Source organism: Saccopteryx leptura, chromosome X (genome assembly GCF_036850995.1).
Source record: "Saccopteryx leptura isolate mSacLep1 chromosome X, mSacLep1_pri_phased_curated, whole genome shotgun sequence".
Taxonomy (NCBI): Eukaryota; Metazoa; Chordata; class Mammalia; order Chiroptera; family Emballonuridae; genus Saccopteryx; species Saccopteryx leptura.
In genome coordinates, this window is record NC_089516.1 from 36,935,163 (window position 1) to 36,952,745 (window position 17,583).

The window sequence follows — 17,583 nt, forward strand, 5'->3', positions numbered from 1 at the left end:
TGCACATGTCTCTATGTGGCATATGGAAATTTTGCCAAAAGTGAGAACCTGTGAGCATGTCTAGTTAGCCAATAAGCATTTGATAGGACCTAGGTCAGTGATTTACAGTGCTTTCCATTCTTCTAATTATAATTCACTCACCTCTCCATGCTACAAACCAAGTTGGATGAACAGAAAACAGACCTTGAACCCTTATACAGAAAATCTATTTTGAAATGCAAACTACAGTTGCCTTTCTGGGTACATTAAAACTTCACTGTAACATAATGGGCTATCACATGAACTTAGATATACCAGGTGTTAAATCAAGTTCCCAACAAGTTAGCAGCATACATACATACAAATAAGGTACAGGCTAGTAGTTTATCCATAAGAAAGTATTAGTCTTTCCTCCCATACCTCTAAATAAACATTTACTAAGACTTTATAAACACATTTTGGTTTTCTTTGCGTGTTCTGTTTTTTTGGTCTGTCTAGCTGTGAACCAATCTAGATAGTGATCGGAGTGACTTGGATTTGGAGGCATTTTATTCAGAATTGAGGAGCTGAGTAGTAAGAAAGTAAAGAATTTAAAGGAAAAAAGACTAATTCTTCACAAAAGATTTTTGAGACAAAGAAATGCAACCTAAAAACTCCACATAGAACATGTAAAGCATCAGAACAAGAAGGAGCTTTTAAAACTTTCCTTTCATATCTCCTTGTTTTACAGATGAAGAAACTGAGGCCTGGAACAAAAGTCACTTGCATGTAGTCACTCAGCAAAGTAGAGCTAGAGTTAAGTCTAAAACTTAAGTTTCTTGTCCCCCATAAAATGATTTAGGGTTCAGAAAGTGACTCCTACCTCTTAAATGAACAACTATCATTTTCTTTAGGACTAGAAGTGTGTGAGTTCATTTTATATTACCATTTTTTCTTGTATTGCTCATCACTAAAACACCTAGATCTTTAAAAATGGAAGGTCTTAAAACTGCAAGACTCCCTGGTTCAAAATAAATTGTTGTAGTTCTTAATGAAACTATTAAAGTAATGAATAGGACTAAGGTAGCAAAGTGACAAGTTAAGAGTTAAATGTGGTGAGAACCTGGCAGCTCCAGCAAGATGTATGCGGTAGGAGGGAGGCCCAGTCAGTGGCTGAGAGGTTAGTAATGTAAACTATATACAACTTGGTATTTGTAAGGGGGGAGTGCTGTGATAGAGATGCAAATGCTTTTGCACAGAGAGGGATTTTTAGAGAGCAGGCTTTGGAACAGTAGAACTAAGAAAACATATAAAGCCATAGCAGAAATTCCCCCTATGTTTGCTTTCAGTTATTCCGAGGAGTGTATGTAACAGCAGAGCACAGAAAAAAGCAACATACCCTAGAGCCATTACACAGTAAGCTAAAAAACAACATTGAACCCATGGGAGTGGGAGAAAACAGAAGCCAAGCTTTCCTCCTTCTCTTCCCCCCTCTTCTTTGAAATCGAGATTGAGTCATATTGTATCAGAAAGGATTTATAATAGAAGTCGGAACTGTCTTAAGATATTAGCATAGAAAGGCTTTAGATAGGAAAATTTTTCCACGTTAGTCTCAAAATGACAAATTTTAGGTTCCAGGGAGAAAATTACATTTTTTCTTTCATTAACAAACAGTATTTATTGAATGGAGTTAACTTTCTAGTCCCTAAATTGACATAAGAAATTTCTGTTTAGGTTGAACATAGCAATTTTCAGGGCTACAGAAAAACTGTTGAGAAAGCTATGAGCACCTGGCCAGAGGAACTGAGATGGGAGTGGGTTTACAATGCATCATTCATTACTGCAAAGGTACTACGTGACAGAAATCACTAGATCCCATCAACATGCAGCCAGAACTTTTAATCATCTTGGCTCCTATTTAATAATATGTGATATGTATATTCTGTCTTTCATTTAATAGAATATAAAATTGACCAACAGCACAGTTTTCTAACAGTTGCTGCTCACAATAAATGGCCCTTTAATGGGTGGATTTCTAAATCATAAACATGCACATAGTAGTAGTTTTTCATCTAATCTATGTACTGCAACGGTCTCTTACTTATTCATTTCTCAACTTTTTCTCCCCCTCTTACCTTCCCTTACAGCATCTATTTCAGTTCATCGTGTTAGCCAGATCGGATTCAGCACCTCCAGAATGGCAAACAATTTATTGTCATCCAATCCTGTTTTATCCTACTCAACACCCTGATTTTACCCAGGTCCTACTGCTCACCGTATTGCAGATCTTTCACAGTCCACTCTAATAAAAGATTTTATAGGTCAGGAAGAAACCTTCTGAGTTCATCCTATCAGTCCCCTTACCTATAATCATGACAGTAGTACCTCATTATCCCAGACCGATGCCCAAAGCTTCCTTTAATCATCCAACCAAGCATCTCAACTCCTCAGTCTTGCAGCAATCTAATCAATATCCAAATACACCTTCTCAACCTAAACATCATATGCCCTTCATCTGGCAAGATAGAATCCCTTTTGAACATGATTCTGAGTTATTTCTATTATAACCTAAAGTCCTCCAAGCTTAGCTTTCAACTTTCTGAGCATGTCCCTGAGATACCTAGTGACATCCCTGGAATCCCGTGTGATATTTCCTGTAGTTTTGAGAACTTGTGTGCCTTTCTTTGAGTCATTGATTCTTGGAATTTCCAATATGTTTTGAATCTAGCTTCTTTTGGGAAGCAGTGAGTCTAATGTATCCAGCATGTATGTTGTTCTTACAGTGCAAAGGACTTGAAGGTTCCCACACATTCTTTATCTGATCAAAGGGGAATAAATCCATTTCTTATAAGTTTGTCAAAAGACTCTTCTCAATCTGAAGCTCCTACATCCACATGCCGTGCAAGTCAGCTAAACAATGTGTCTTTGTTTATTTGGGTGTTCAAATGAAAACTACCTCTTTTTTTCTACTGCTGAGATTGTGAATCTTAATAAAGATATAGCAAAGGTAAAGACAGGATGCTTCAGGAGACTGAGAACCTAAGTAAGTAAAAAAGACATCTTGTTTTTGAATGCACAAATAGACAAAAGCATGTTGCTCCATTTACCCTCATGGATTGAAGATGTAGAAGGTATAGATGAAGAGAATTCTTTTGTCAAATTTTGTAGTTATAAAATCATAAACAATAATAGGGCACAGTCCTTCAAAATCACCTAGTCCATCCTTATAATTACATATATAGATAATGAACCTATGGACCAAACAAAACAAGTGATTTAACAAAAGTTATATAAGCATTTGAGTCTTAGACTCTCTGTGGTGTTTATTTGCATGCCTTGTGCTGCGTTAAATAACACCAAAACAACTAGCTAAAAAGTGAAATTATAGTCAGGTTGGTTCTTTGGTATTATGTACCAGAAAAGTTATTTTACATCAAATTGTCTTCTTTAAAAAAAATAACAGATGTAAATTTAACTACACAGGTTTGCATGGAGATATAGCCTCAAAAGGTATTGAGTCTGGTCATATTATTAGCCACTGAGTCCTTTATGAACTGCATTTTTATTTTTCCTGTTACTGAACTTAGGGTGCATTTCATTGTCATGTTTGCTTGCTTATGAAAACCTAATCAAGCACTATCTTCTCTCACTTGTTCATTTATATTACTCATTCAAGCTTTCCATCTCATACAGTAGTGTGAGTAATCAATCTATTTTGAGACAGCTTGAAATCCAATGAATTCCAAATATGTACTTTATTCATGCTGTTGTTTCTTAGGTCCTAACGCCTCCAGAATGACTCTTGGATTTGTATTTAGGTTTCTTGTATACACCTTTTTGGCTATTCAGTCTTCCAGGTGGTACAATATAATAATCTATTATGTGAACAATATTTTCCTCATAGTCTACATTGTCAATATAGGCTTAACTAAATCCTTCAAGGAATAAGCATCGACCCTTCTTGATTGTGGTACAATGCTTTCTCAGCTTAAATCTGGTATAAGAACATTGCTGCTTTTTAAGAAAGCCAGTTTATTGCATTGTGTAAAGTAAAGATAGAGAAAAATACTCCAGGTAGATTCTGCCTAGTAAATCCCATCAATAAAATTCTTGACTTAGGGTACAATTGTAGATACAATTATAAATGATATTTAAAATAATTCAAAGCTCATTTATATGGTTTTCAGCTCTAGTGCTACTTCCAATTATAGATATAAAAAATGGTTTTGAAGCCACACTGTAATTTAGAAAGAATTACCTCTCAATAAGTTAAATCAGGCTATAAGGTAAGGAGAACTTGGGAAGCCCATTTTCCTATTATTCTACAGATAGCTTAATCTCTGCCTCCTGTGTCTCAGTCACATCTCTGCCATTATTGAATCTTGCTTGCTTGCTTATATACATTGAATCAAGCAATGTCCTTTCTTACCTGTTTATGCTTAATACAAATTTCAGTTGAAAGGAGAATCTATATATATGAGCAACTACTCATACAAGGCTCGAGGCTTTCTCTTTTTCATCAGCATTGTTTCAGGAAGTGGCCTTTATGTTTGAAATTAGGGTCTTTTTTATTAGAATTTTGATGCTTAAGGCCTAGATTTCTATGTTAGCAAACATCTGAATGAGCTAGCTTCTCCTGTGACTTTAGTCATATGATAGGAAACATAAGAAATCAATGATTTAATCTTTGCTCCTGAAGTGCTTTACAGTCTGGATGGGATGACCAGGTTTGCCTGTAAGGAGGTAGGTGAGGTCAATTACAGAATAAATGTGTAACATGAAATCTACTATAAAATGATTGAGGGTAATGGTAGTGATAGGGCCTGAGCTTTGTAAGTTCTTTGCAAAGTATTCATGCTTGTGTGTTCTCATTAATTGTTTTCATTCCTTCTCTCCTAGGATTTTCTGATGTTCCCTAAGGTCCACGTGACTGCAAGGGCTGTTTATCACCATAAGTGCCACCCTGACCCAAAGCCACTCAGAACTCAAGAATCAAGGCAAAATGGATGCTGCAGTGACAGATGATTTCCAACAAATTCTGCCGATTGAACAGCTGCGTTCTACTCATGCTAGCAATGATTATGTGGAAAGGCCTCCAGCCCCCTGTAAACAGGCAATCTCCAGCCCTTCCCTTATTGTGCAAACCCACAAGTCTGATTGGTCCTTGGCTACCATGCCTACTGCTCTCCCCCGCAGTCTAAGCCAGTGCCATCAATTGCAGCCCTTGCCTCAGCATCTGAGCCAAGCTAGCATTGCCAGCTCAATGTCCCATAGCACCACTGCCTCTGATCAAAGGCTCTTGGCCAGCATTACGCCCTCACCTTCAGGCCAGTCCATCATCCGAACCCAGCCTGGAACAGGGGCCCACCCAAAAGCTGATGGTGTTCTGAAGGGAGAAGCTGAGCAATCTGCAGTGCACTCCAGTGAGCACCTCTTCATCTGTGAGGAGTGTGGGCGTTGCAAATGTGTCCTCTGCACAGCATCTCGCCCTCTCCCCTCCTGCTGGCTGTGCAACCAGCGTTGCCTTTGCTCTGCTGAGAGCCTCCTCGATTATGGCACTTGTCTCTGCTGTGTTAAGGGCCTCTTCTACCACTGCTCCACTGATGATGAAGACAACTGCGCTGATGAGCCTTGCTCCTGTGGGCCTAGTTCTTGTTTTGTCCGCTGGGCAGCCATGAGCCTAATCTCCCTCTTTTTACCTTGCTTGTGCTGCTACCTGCCTACTCGTGGATGCCTCCATCTGTGCCAGCAGAGCTATGATAACCTCAGGCGACCAGGCTGCCGCTGTAAGAGGCACACCAACACTGTGTGCAGAAAAATCTCTTCTGGTAGCGCACCCTTCCACAAGGCCCAGGGAAAGTCTGTATGACCTTTCCACAAAATGGATTCCGAGCTTTCTCCTTCTAGCCCCCAACGGTAAAGCAAAAGCCTCATCTTTGAAGAGGGGAAGGAGGAGTAAAGTAGCCAAAGTTAGGGCCTCACCAGTTTTGTTCCTGCAGTGTCAGGGGAATGGTCAAGTACATCCTGGTGCAGGATGCCTTGTTCTTTCTCACAATATCTAGCTCTCTCTTCTTCAACCGTTTTGCACCCCACCATCTCAGCCCTTATGGCTGTTATGGAAAATTCAGGTGATATATAAGCATGAAATTTGAACACTGAGGACTGACAGAGCCAGCAACGTGGAGGTTTAGGGGCTCCCCAATGTGTTGCCTCTCGATGCAGGCTCTGAGCGTCACTCTGCTTTCCACAGTGCCTTTGGAAGCTTTCTTCTCAGATGGTTTTCACAGGCCTATGTGGAAAACATTCAATATTCCAGGGAATTTGACCCCTTCTCCCTGTTGAGTGCCCTTCTCTTCTTTAGTCCTCTTTTTCTCCTCTCTCCTCTTCTTTTATTACTCTGTTCTGTACTCCTTCTCCCTTCATTGTCACCCACTCTACTTTTCTTTTTTATCTCTCCTTTCCTTTCTACTACTTCCCTCCATCTCTATTGGATTAATCCTTTCTCTGCCTGCATTTCTATCTTGTTTGATCTATCATTGTTTCTCTCTACCATCCCTCTTTTTCTCCCTAACATGTCCAAAAGTGCTGTTTTTTTTCATAGGTGTTTCCTTTGACACCAAACTTTGCTATGCTATACTATTTACTAATTTTTATTAAGGGAAATGGATTACTGTAATGAACTGATTACTAGCAATAGTCTATATCTTGACATGTGTGTGCACTCATAACCACACTTACCTGTTTGTGAGCATATGAAACAAAATTATCTTATATTTCCAGGTTTAATTAGTTGGAGTTCTACTCCCCTTCCCAATAAGGGACTTATAATACTGACAGATTCCACTAGCATGCTGCGTAGGATAGTAAGTCAGGATGCTCATAACTTTGTATGTCTGACCCAAGTGCCAAAGGCAGACGTGCTTTATAGCTAATGATCAAAGCAAAGGATGTTAAAGAGGTTTGTTCTCTCTTAGAAGCTAATCGTCCTGAGACTGCATGGCTCAGGCCTTAATAATGGACATAAAAAGTCATAAAACTCTAGAGCTGGAAGGAATCTTAACTGCTAATCTAGTTTAATGCCCTAATTTTACAGATGGGAAAATTAAGACCTATTGATAAGAAAGGATTTGCTCAAGGTCACACACGGAGTTAACAGCAGAGTTGGGACTGGAATACAAGACTTCTGACTCCTACTTCAGTATTCTGTACCCTATACCACATTAAGTCATGGGACTTTCCTCTTAGAACTTTTTAAACAATGACAGAAAGCCATTCTCATTCAATTTTCAGAAACCATGCCAAGTTAGTGTGGTGATCTTTATGCAGTGCACGATGGGTAGCTAATTCACCATCAGGTGTTGAGGCTGCCCTCAGTGGACATCATCTTTGATTCTGTCACCTTGTAGAATCTCGTGTGGAAAAGAAAAGAAAATGTAAGAAAGCCCTAAAAAGCTGTATCTTCGCCATTGCACCTACCTTTTGCTGCACACACTATGCTCGCTTCTAGCTTTGTCTGCAGTGGCAATTGCCCAAGAACCTAAATTTCAGCAACAGTGGAAAACTGAGATGAATGATGTATAACACAGAGAACTCACTTCTTTTTTAAAAAAATATTGAGAGCCTGTGCTGTGAATACCCTTCAATAGGAAAAGGCTGCAGTGATAACAGGCTCCCAAAGACTGCTGCAAAAAGACAGAAGAATTAGATACAGTTTCCCTCTTGTTGAATCCAACATTCACTACGGAATTCAGAGATTGAGGGCACTTGCTTGAAGTGAAGGTGCTCTAATTTAGTTGAAGACTTCCAGACTCTAACTTTATATATCATCTCTTTTAAAGTGTGCATGGATGTATATTGCAGGGTGGAGAGGTGGGGAGAAATGTATAGTCATACACAAGAGGAAGAAAAAGAAGAGAACATCCATGTCCCTTTGTTGGATGTATATTATGGAAATATGTGCAGTCTTTGTTGGTTCTGAATCTTCCTGAAGTGTACTGACATTTGGGCTGCGTACAGCCCCACATCTTCACTTTCGCCACCCTTTCTAGAATTGCTTTGCTCTATTTTTGTATATATAAATGTTATAATGGTTATTAATAATGTTAATGATATTGCTGCAAATGGTGCCATATATAAGGTTTGGCTTCTTAGAACATTTATAAACCCAAACCAATACCTGTAACCTCTTATGTTGCTTTCAAACCCTTAATTTTAAGTAATTTTAAAAAATCTTATAAATCTGCCTGATTGAACTTTGAATTTATATACCCCTAAAAGCTGTGCCCAGTTCTCTGGGTCAAGCTAGATGGTGATGAGTAGCAACACACACTTCTCTCTGCTTCTGCCTGAAATTTGCTTAGAGCTGAGATATATAAGGATTCTATGACACTAGTGCATTTTTCCTGGAGCTAAAGTCATTTTATGATGTTTGCTTATTAGTTTCAGGGCCCAAAATAACACAAATCTCTCCTCCTTGATAGCTCCTTGATAACTCAATCCTGCAGTCCTTACTCAGGCAAATTGTGAACTGCCAGAGGGGCTCTGGGCTCTGCCATATACCCAGAAGAGCTCTTCTCAGTGTATTTCTAAATGGCCTTACATTTGGTAGAAGAAACTGAAGGGTTACTCAAATGTAGTTGCAATCTGCAATCTGCTGCTGAGTCAAGGTTTTCACTTGTGTCCAAGTTGGCCTGATATGGACTGCATCTGGTTTATGTATAGATGGGTCTTGGGGTACGTGCACAGATGTGTGAGTGAGTGTGCATATGTATCCCTTCTGTTATATATATATATACACACACACACATATTTATACATATACACACATATATGTGTATATATATGTGTGTGTATGTGTAAATATACATACTCACACATCTCTATATATTTTAATGTATTGCACATGTATATTTAAAATATATACAAAAGAATTCTAAATCTTGCAGAGAGGCTCTGTTTTCATTATTTTTCTATTTTGTGTCATGTACTTTATAAACAAGAATATTTAGAGGAAGTTTCCTATTTAGCATTTTTTTTTTTTTGCAGTTAAGTCATCTGTCTGTTACCCCCTAACTCTACTGCTTTCTACATATTGGTCCCTTGATACATTTCATATAGGTTTAGCCAAGAGTTTTTTCAGCCCATCTTCCCTCATCACAATAGTTATAATAATAAATAGAATGAACACTTATATAGTGCTTACTATATGCTAAGCATGATTTTAAGCTCATTACCTATATTAGCTAATTTAATGCTCACAATAATTCTATAATGTAGATACTATTAAGATTGCCATTTTATAGATGAGAAAACTGGAGCACAGAGAGACTAAGTGACTTACCAAAGGTATCAAAGCTTGTAAATGGTGGAGCTAAGATTTGAACATATGCCGTCTGACTCCTGAGTCTGTGCTCCAAAGTCAAGTGTAGAAGTCTGGAGCATAATATAAACCCTTCTGGTATGACAAGCCTCAAATGGTTAATAGTTTTTTTTTTCTCTATCACCAGTTTATCTCCAGCCTAAGAGTTGAAACAAATGTGCTCCTGTTAAGAGTGAAGCAATAGTTACAAACATCATATATTAGCTATCTTGTTTCCTGAGATGGTGATATTGCAAAATTCTTCACTACTCCCTTTGAAAATATGCTTGCAGTCAGTTGCCATTTCTCAGACATCTTATGTTGTAGAACTAGTAGAGAAGGATTTTTGCTTGTGCCAGAGAAGGTAAGAGTTTATTTAAACTTTTTTTTTTTTGACCCAGGACACTTAATGGTGTTTTTCTGTAGAAAGTAGAACTAAAACTATTTTTAAGTTTGAAATTGTTTTGAGCAATTAACATTCAAATTTACTGATTATGTTGAGTGCATTCTTCTGGTTCAAATGTAAGCAATCTGCTGATGACCATCAGTCAGTATAATACCTTACCTTTTCCCTTCACATCCCTTACACTGACAATGTTTTACCTAGGCATTATTTCAGAGCCAGAAAGACCATTAAAGAACATCACCTTCAACATCAACATTAACCTGTCCAAAATCACACAGTTCTGGGTTTTGGTGGAGTTATGAATTAATTTCAGGCTTCCTAATTTCCAGTTGTCTTTGAGTTTCTTAGAAAATAAAGTTTGAAACAAAAGCTTTTGTGCAATATCCAGGCAAGTAGGAGTAAGGGAAAAGAGTAGTAAAATAGGAAAGAAAGGAGAGCAAACAAAGAAGTGTATCACTGTGTTGGCCAGAATCTTTTTTTTTGGTAAGCTAATTTCTCAATCTCTTATGACAAGCCTACTGCACTTCCACACAGCCCATCTGAAAGAGGAAGGAAGAAGAGGTAAGAATTTATCTCATATCTCCCATTTCATTCGTCAAGCACCTTCCATGTCAAATATTATTTCCTTGTACTTCTGAGTAGTGCATGTGTGGGTGCCCAAGCATGTATGTACCTTGGCATCTCCTGCCTCAGCAGCAATGGTATAGCATTGTGGCTCCATTACAGACAGCAAGGCAAGGCAAGTGTGTAGATATAGAGAGACATATGAACTTAAAGTGGCATACTAGGCAGGTGCTTTCCCTTTACATCTTTACTCACATTCATTAAAAGTGAATTAGAGATACCTTATCATCTTTAGAGTACATAAGGCTTTTGTGGTGCTCAGAAATGTACTAAGTTTGCCTTCCTGAATCTATGTATTCTCTGATGTGCTTTGAAGGACTTCTTTTCACATGAAAATGAAGGCCTAGCTCAACTAGAGGAAACAAAGTTTCAAAATAGCCATCTTCTTAGTATAAAAAGAAAATTTACCTTACTGAATTCTTAAAAAAGTATGTCTAAACCAATGCATGTACATGAATTCACATATGTTCATTTAGGCTCCATCAGCATAACAACAGAAAAACTGGTAAATTTAATAAATTCAGGAAAAATTGATTAAACAAGCTATTTTGTGACATGAAAATAAAACATTCTGTTGATTGACTGGATTTTTTATATTTCAGCCACTAATTATGATGATATCACATAGCCACAGTTTAAGAGTTATACTATCTTCTATTTTTATACATAATAATTCCCTGTACCCCATTCTTACGTGAAATCAAAGCATCTCGTTGATAAAAAAGTATTGATATGGTGTCATATCTATGGTCAGATTAAAAAAAAATCACTGAATGTATTCCACTGGTTCAATTCTTGCTTTTTAATATAAGAAAAAATAAGCATAAAGGAATTCTGAAAAAAATTTCAAGGTGAATAATGAAATCATGCTACCACTTCAAACAATCTACCCAAACTGTTCTTCAATGACCCCTATTTTAGTGAGTCTATTGATTACTTCTCAGTTCTCATTGTACCTGACCTATAAGCAACATTTGACACAGTTGCTCATTCTGTACTCCTAAAATCACTTTTACCACTTGGCTTCCAAGATAACACACTCTTCTGGTTTTCCTCCTACTTCACTATCTACTCCTTCTCTGTATTCTTTGCTGAATCCTTTCATCTCTCTCAACTTTTCATCTTCAAATATCCTATGGATTGGTCCTTGGAATCTGTTCTTTGGTTATCATTTACATGATGACTCAAAATTATATCTCCAGCCTGGACTGTTCCCTTGTACTCCCCACTCATATATCCAACTGCTTATTTCACATCCCTACTCTAATATCTAGTAAGGACTTCAAACATAACATGTTCAAACCAAGCTCTTGATCTTTTTCTCCTTAAATGTGACTTTCGCAGCTATACCTACGGCTTTTAATGCCAATTCTAAACTCCTAGTTTCTCAGATCAAAAATTTTGTAAGTAATCCACTAGAGATTTTATTAATTGTGAATGTAGCCAAAATTCTTTTTTTATCATAAAAGTCATTTAATTCAAATTATTTTTTTATTTTATTTAGAAAATTAAACTTAACAGAGTGACATTGATCAATAAGAGTACATAGGTTTCAGGTAAACATTTCTATAGCATTTGAACTGTTGACTATGTTGTATACCCATTACCCAAAGTCAAATCATTTTCCATCACCTTATATTTGTTTCTTTTTATACCTTTCCCCTCAACACCATCTCCCAAATCCCCCTCCCCCCACCCCACCCCACCCTGGTAACCACTTCACTTTTATTTATGTCCAAAACTATTATGAGATACCACCTTACACCTGTTAGATTGGCTATTATCAACAAGACAGGTAAGAACAAGTGTTGGAGAAGCTATGGAGAAGAAGGAACCCCCATTCACTGCTGGTGGGAATGCCAATTAGTACAACCATTGTGGAAGGAAGTATGGTGGTTCCTCAAAAAAAATAAGAATAGAACTACTATATGACCCAGCAATCCCTCTACTGTGTATCTACCCCCCCCAAAAAAAAATTAGTATTATATTTAAAGGCACATACACACCCATGTTCATTGCAGCATTATTCTCAGTGGCCCAGACATGAAAACAACCAAAATGTCCCTTGATAGAGGACTGAATAAAGAAGATGTAATACATATATACAATGGAATACTACTCAGTCATTAAAAAATGATGACATAGTGCCATTTACAACATGGATGTAGCCTAAATTCTCATCCATCGAATTCTAAATTTCAAATTCAAATTCTACTTTGGTAATTTATGCTGGATCACATGTGCTCATTATTACCCTTTTTGCACCCTTGGTCTATGGTTTGATAAGACTAAAATCATTCATCCCTTTGTCCTAATCTAAACCCATGTCCTTATCTTGACCTTAAAGTTTATCATCACAATGCTACCAGTGTGTTGCTTTCAAAGGCCATGATGGACAAGACACATAGCCCCTCAGTGGAACAATATCTTGTGAATGACACTGCTCATTGTTTAGGGATCATGCTGTCATTAAAGTCAAAGTTGCATATGTTGCTCCCAAATATATTTTATGACCAGACCTCTGGAAAAAAAAGGGGGTAACTCTGACCAACAACTTGTCATTTTTGAACTATTCAGGCAATCCTTTCATAATTGACTTTTTTTTTTGAGAGGGAGGTCAATTCATTGTTCCACTTATTTATGAATTATGCATTCATTAGTTAATTGTTGTATGTGTCCTGAATGGGGATCAAACCCATAACCTTGGCATATCAGAATAACACTCTAACCAACTGAACTACCAGACCAGGGGTCAGGAGATCCTTTTGACTATATCAGATACTGGTCATATCTCTGATGGTAAGAGATACAGATGACAAGGATCAGGAAGCCCTCAAATCCTAGAAAAACTGACTAACACTGCTATTACAATATACTAAGGGAGGAAAAAACTGGATACAGTGACTCAGGCAAACACCCTAGTTTTATTAATATAGCACTTTAACTTCAAGTCACCTGTATGTTCTCTTATGTGATAAAATGAGGTGAAGCATACATGCATCCTGAAAGTTCATTTTGATCACTTATGTCTCAAGATTTAAACTAATGGGAGACTGAATGACTCCATTGGCCCTTTTATCCTAGGCCCACATTTTAATCTTAGCCTTCAAAGTTTTAGCATCCTGATGACAGAAAGAAACAAAAAGGAAATAGAAAGAAAAGAGCACTATTTTTATAATACCAGAGATTAGTGGACTTAAACAACTTTAATGTGAATTTTTTTCTTAAAGGTTCCCTAACAATGGGGATGAAAGACCCCCAAGAAAGGGAAAGCTCAAGGCACATTTTAATGTATAAGCTATATTGAAGGAAAGAGAGAAAAAAGTAGTGGATAAATGTGGGTCCAGAAAGAAATACAAAGATTAAGAAAAGACAGCCATATGAAAGAACAAACCTCTAGAATCAGTTTGTTTCTCACCTAAAACTCCATTTCCCTAAGCTCTTGGTTCAGTTGTATCCTTGAACTCTATTTTATCCTTGACTTATACCAGCACTTTTGTTCATCAAACTTCTACAGCACTTCTGCTGGAATGATTCTGTGTGTGTGAAAGTGCATGTGTGTGTGTGTGTGTGTGTGTGTGTGTGTGTGTGTGTGTGTGTGTGTGTGTGAGAGAGAGAGAGAGAGAGAGAGAGAGAGAGAGATGGAATGGAACCCTTGAGCTCACCCCAAGAGGTTCAAAGTTAGAGTATGGCTACTAACAATCTCAGCCTTTCAAACTCTCTTCTAGGAAATACCCCCTAGTATTTGGATCTTATATTAAATAACAATGGTTCTCTTCTTCAGGGAGAACTTCCAGACTGGATTTGTGGCTTTCCTAAGATTGGCTTCTTCTGAGTGAATATGGTATTGTACAAGTCATAGATAGTATCCTGAGGTCAATTATATGGGAATCTTTGCAGGTGGGTCCAAGGAATGGATTTATTGTTTTTAAAGTTCCCAGGTGATTGTAATACTCAAACAAGGTTGAGAAATCCCAATCACCTTATTCTATAAATGTGGATACTGAGGCTCAGAGAGAGGAAGTGACTTGCTTCTAATCACACAGTGAGTTAGAGACAAAATTAGGAGTATGAGAATCCAGGTCTCTTAACTCCCAAGTCAGATTTATTGACTTATGGTGTTTTTCTCTCTACTATGTGCCCTTCCTGGACCTTTTGCTATCCTTTTATGTAAGATGAAGATAGTAAAGGCTAAAGATTTTGTGAGAGTCATTAAAGTAGAAGCATTTTTTTAATGTACAAGTTTCTGAACAAATGCAAAGGAAGTTATATTTGAGGGAATTAATGCAAAACACTTATGTGAGTCCGAGTCTCCAAAACAACATAATAATTTTTTTATTTTAATAAGTCAATCATTTGGGTGTTGTGTCCACCTAATAACATGCATCAAGATTTAACACTTGTGTGGGTTGTATGTACTTTTAAACTGAACTCAGCCTTAGCGATAATACAAGAAATTAGGAATCAAGGACAGAGATCATTCTTTTTCTCTTTCCCTCACTGAGATAAAGCTTACAAGATATATAAAAGCAATGGGATATCTGGACATCTTATACTTAATCAATTACAACATGGACTTAGGACTGTACTAGCCCAGGCTTTCTTTGGGACTTGTAGATTCATTCCTGAGGCTTGTCAGGGGTTAGAGGAATGTCTTGCCTTGGCAGGGTAGCACAGTTGATTAGAGTGTCATCCGGATACACCAACGTTGTGGACTCAATCCAATCAGGGCACATACAAAAGTCAACAAATGAATACATAGATAGGTGGAGAGACAGTTGATATTTCCTTCTCTCTCCCTCTAATCAATCAATAAAAAAATTCAAAAAGTGGTGTTTCTGGCCCTGGCTGTTGGCTTAGTGGTAGAGCATCGCCCCAGTGTGTGGATGCCCCAGGTTCAATTCCCAGTCAGGGCACACAGGAAAAGCAACCATCTGCTTTTCCACCCCTCCCCCTCCCTTTCTCTCTCTCTCTCTCTCTTTCTTTCTCTCTCTCTCTCTCTCTCCCTCTCTCTCTCTCTCCTCTTCCTGGAGCTATGACTCGACTGGTTTGAGCACATCGGCCCCAGATGCTGAGGATGGCTCTGTGGGGCCTTCACCTCAAGTGCTAAAAATAGCTCATTGAGAGCATGGCCCCAGATGGCAGAGCATCAGCTCCAGATGAGGGTTGCTGGGTGGATCCTAGTCAGGATGCATGTGGGAGTCTGTCTCTCTATCTCCGCTCCTCTTACTTGGAAAAGAAGAAAAAAAGAGATGTTTCTTCTGAAAGGCAGTATGCACAAGAATTCAGAGAGAGGGCTGCCCTTTAGGAGGAGCTACTGCTGTAAACGTCAGGAAGAAGGAAATGGGCTTTCTGACTTGGCTAATCTGAGGTAGTAGATTATTTGGGGATCTAAAATCCTTGGAATGATCTGTAACTACAAGGAACACATTTCATAAAATCTAGGGCCCCAGAACAGATTGTCCAGACCCATTCCTGTGTTATCCATACCAGATATTAGACATTTCCAGAGAGGCCACTTCTATTTCCCTAAGTGTCAGACATCTGGCTACCTTGTTTATTTGGTAAAAATGGAATTCTGCATCATTTATAAAATGGACTTCTTATGTCTTCCTTATTTTAAAAGTATAATACATGTTCCTAATTCACCATTTATTTTTGCCAACAATTTTTAACTATTTATTTGAAAGTTATTTTTAAATTCAAAAATATATTTATGTAACAAAGCACTCCTTTATCCTCTTATCTGAGCCATGCTAATAAATTAAGAGCAAGCCATGAATAAGCTAGGCATTTATATATGTCACATTACAAGCTAGTTAAAAAAACTTTTTAGTAATAACTATCTTGAAATGCCTTCTTCTGTAATGAGGAGGTACAGAGTCCATGAATTTGTGGAAATCAAGAAGCTCAAAAGTATAGTGATGGGCATTTATAATCCAGACATGCCTTAGGCAGGGGCTACCATTTGGGTAACAATTAAGAGGCGATAAAAAAAAATTGGGTTGTTAGAGGCCATGTTTCAGAGGTCTAATATTTTACAGAAAATATAACTCAAAAAACTCCTTGCTAACAGCTACACTGCTAATGAAGTGCTTGTACTTTGCCAAACAACAATTAACACAAGAGCCTAGGATGAGGTGCACAAAATAGCATATGGACAGAATGAGAAATCAGACTGTCTGTAGTTCTAAAAGAAGGGTCAAACGTGGTTGTGGTATTAGCCACAGGCATTAATAGTAGGGACACTGAAATCTATTTCAAGAGAACTTCAAATAAACAGAATGAAGATCAGAACTGGGAGAGTAAAGGGCAATTACTGCATAAAAGGCTAGAGCATAGCCTAAAGTCCAGAAGCAACACTGAATTTAGAATCAGGAAATAAATGAAACAGCATGAAAGACAATATAAAACAGGAGAGGCCAGCCTTGATGAGTTTCATATAAAGGATAGTGGTGGCTACATCATGTGCTATACCTTTAGTAAGTTGGCTACACCTTTGGTAAGTTACTTAGGCTTTCTGTATCTGGTTTTGAACTCAAGCACCATGACTAAAAGTTTTGTGCCCTTTTTTTAAAAGAAAGGAAATGATATTTTATTTTATTAATGATATTTTATTTAACTAATGATGTCCTCTGTACGTTTGGCTACATTATGTGTGTGTGTGTGTGTGTGTGTGTATAGCCTACATTATACATATATGTGCATATGGGTATTTGTATACAGCTGATAGTTCTCTTTTGTTCTGGCTTTCAACTGAATCACATTATGTTTACAGCAAAATAAGAATACTGAATTTTCTATGGCTCAGTCTGTTATAGTATAAGATTAGCTCTTCAAATCATTAACAATCATCTTTCTTTAGATGACAAGTCACTTTAAAAAAACTTTATTGAATTTATTTAGGTGACATTGGTTAATAAAATTATATAAGTTTCATGTGTACAACTCTAGCATACCTTATCTATATATTGTATGTGTGTTCACCACCCCAAGTCAAGTCTCCTACCATCGCCATTTATGCCCCCTTTACCCTCTTCTATTTCCCCCACCCTCCTTTCCCTCTGATAATCACCATATTTTTGTCTCTATGAGTTTTTTATTTTCTTAGTCCCTTCAATTTTTTCACCCAGCTTTCCAATCTCCCTCCCTTCTAAACAGCTGTCAGCCTGTTTTCTTTATCTATGAGTCTGTTTCTAGTTTGCTTGTCAGCTTATTATGTTCATTAGATTCCACA

At 37.6% G+C, this 17,583-nt stretch overlaps 1 protein-coding gene across 4 annotated transcripts in view; it reads left to right on the forward strand.

The window, feature by feature from the left end:
- Positions 1-11,039, forward strand: part of SPRY3 (sprouty RTK signaling antagonist 3) — a 195,619-nt gene extending 184,580 nt beyond the window's left edge. For all 4 annotated transcript variants that reach the window (XM_066356211.1, XM_066356212.1, XM_066356213.1 and 1 more), the window contains exon 2: positions 4,858-11,039. In XM_066356211.1, coding sequence (XP_066212308.1) covers positions 4,961-5,827 — 867 coding nt within the window. In that variant the 5' untranslated portion in view covers positions 4,858-4,960 and the 3' untranslated portion in view covers positions 5,828-11,039. The remainder of the gene's footprint in view (positions 1-4,857) is intronic.
- Positions 11,040-17,583: the final 6,544 nt, after the last annotated feature.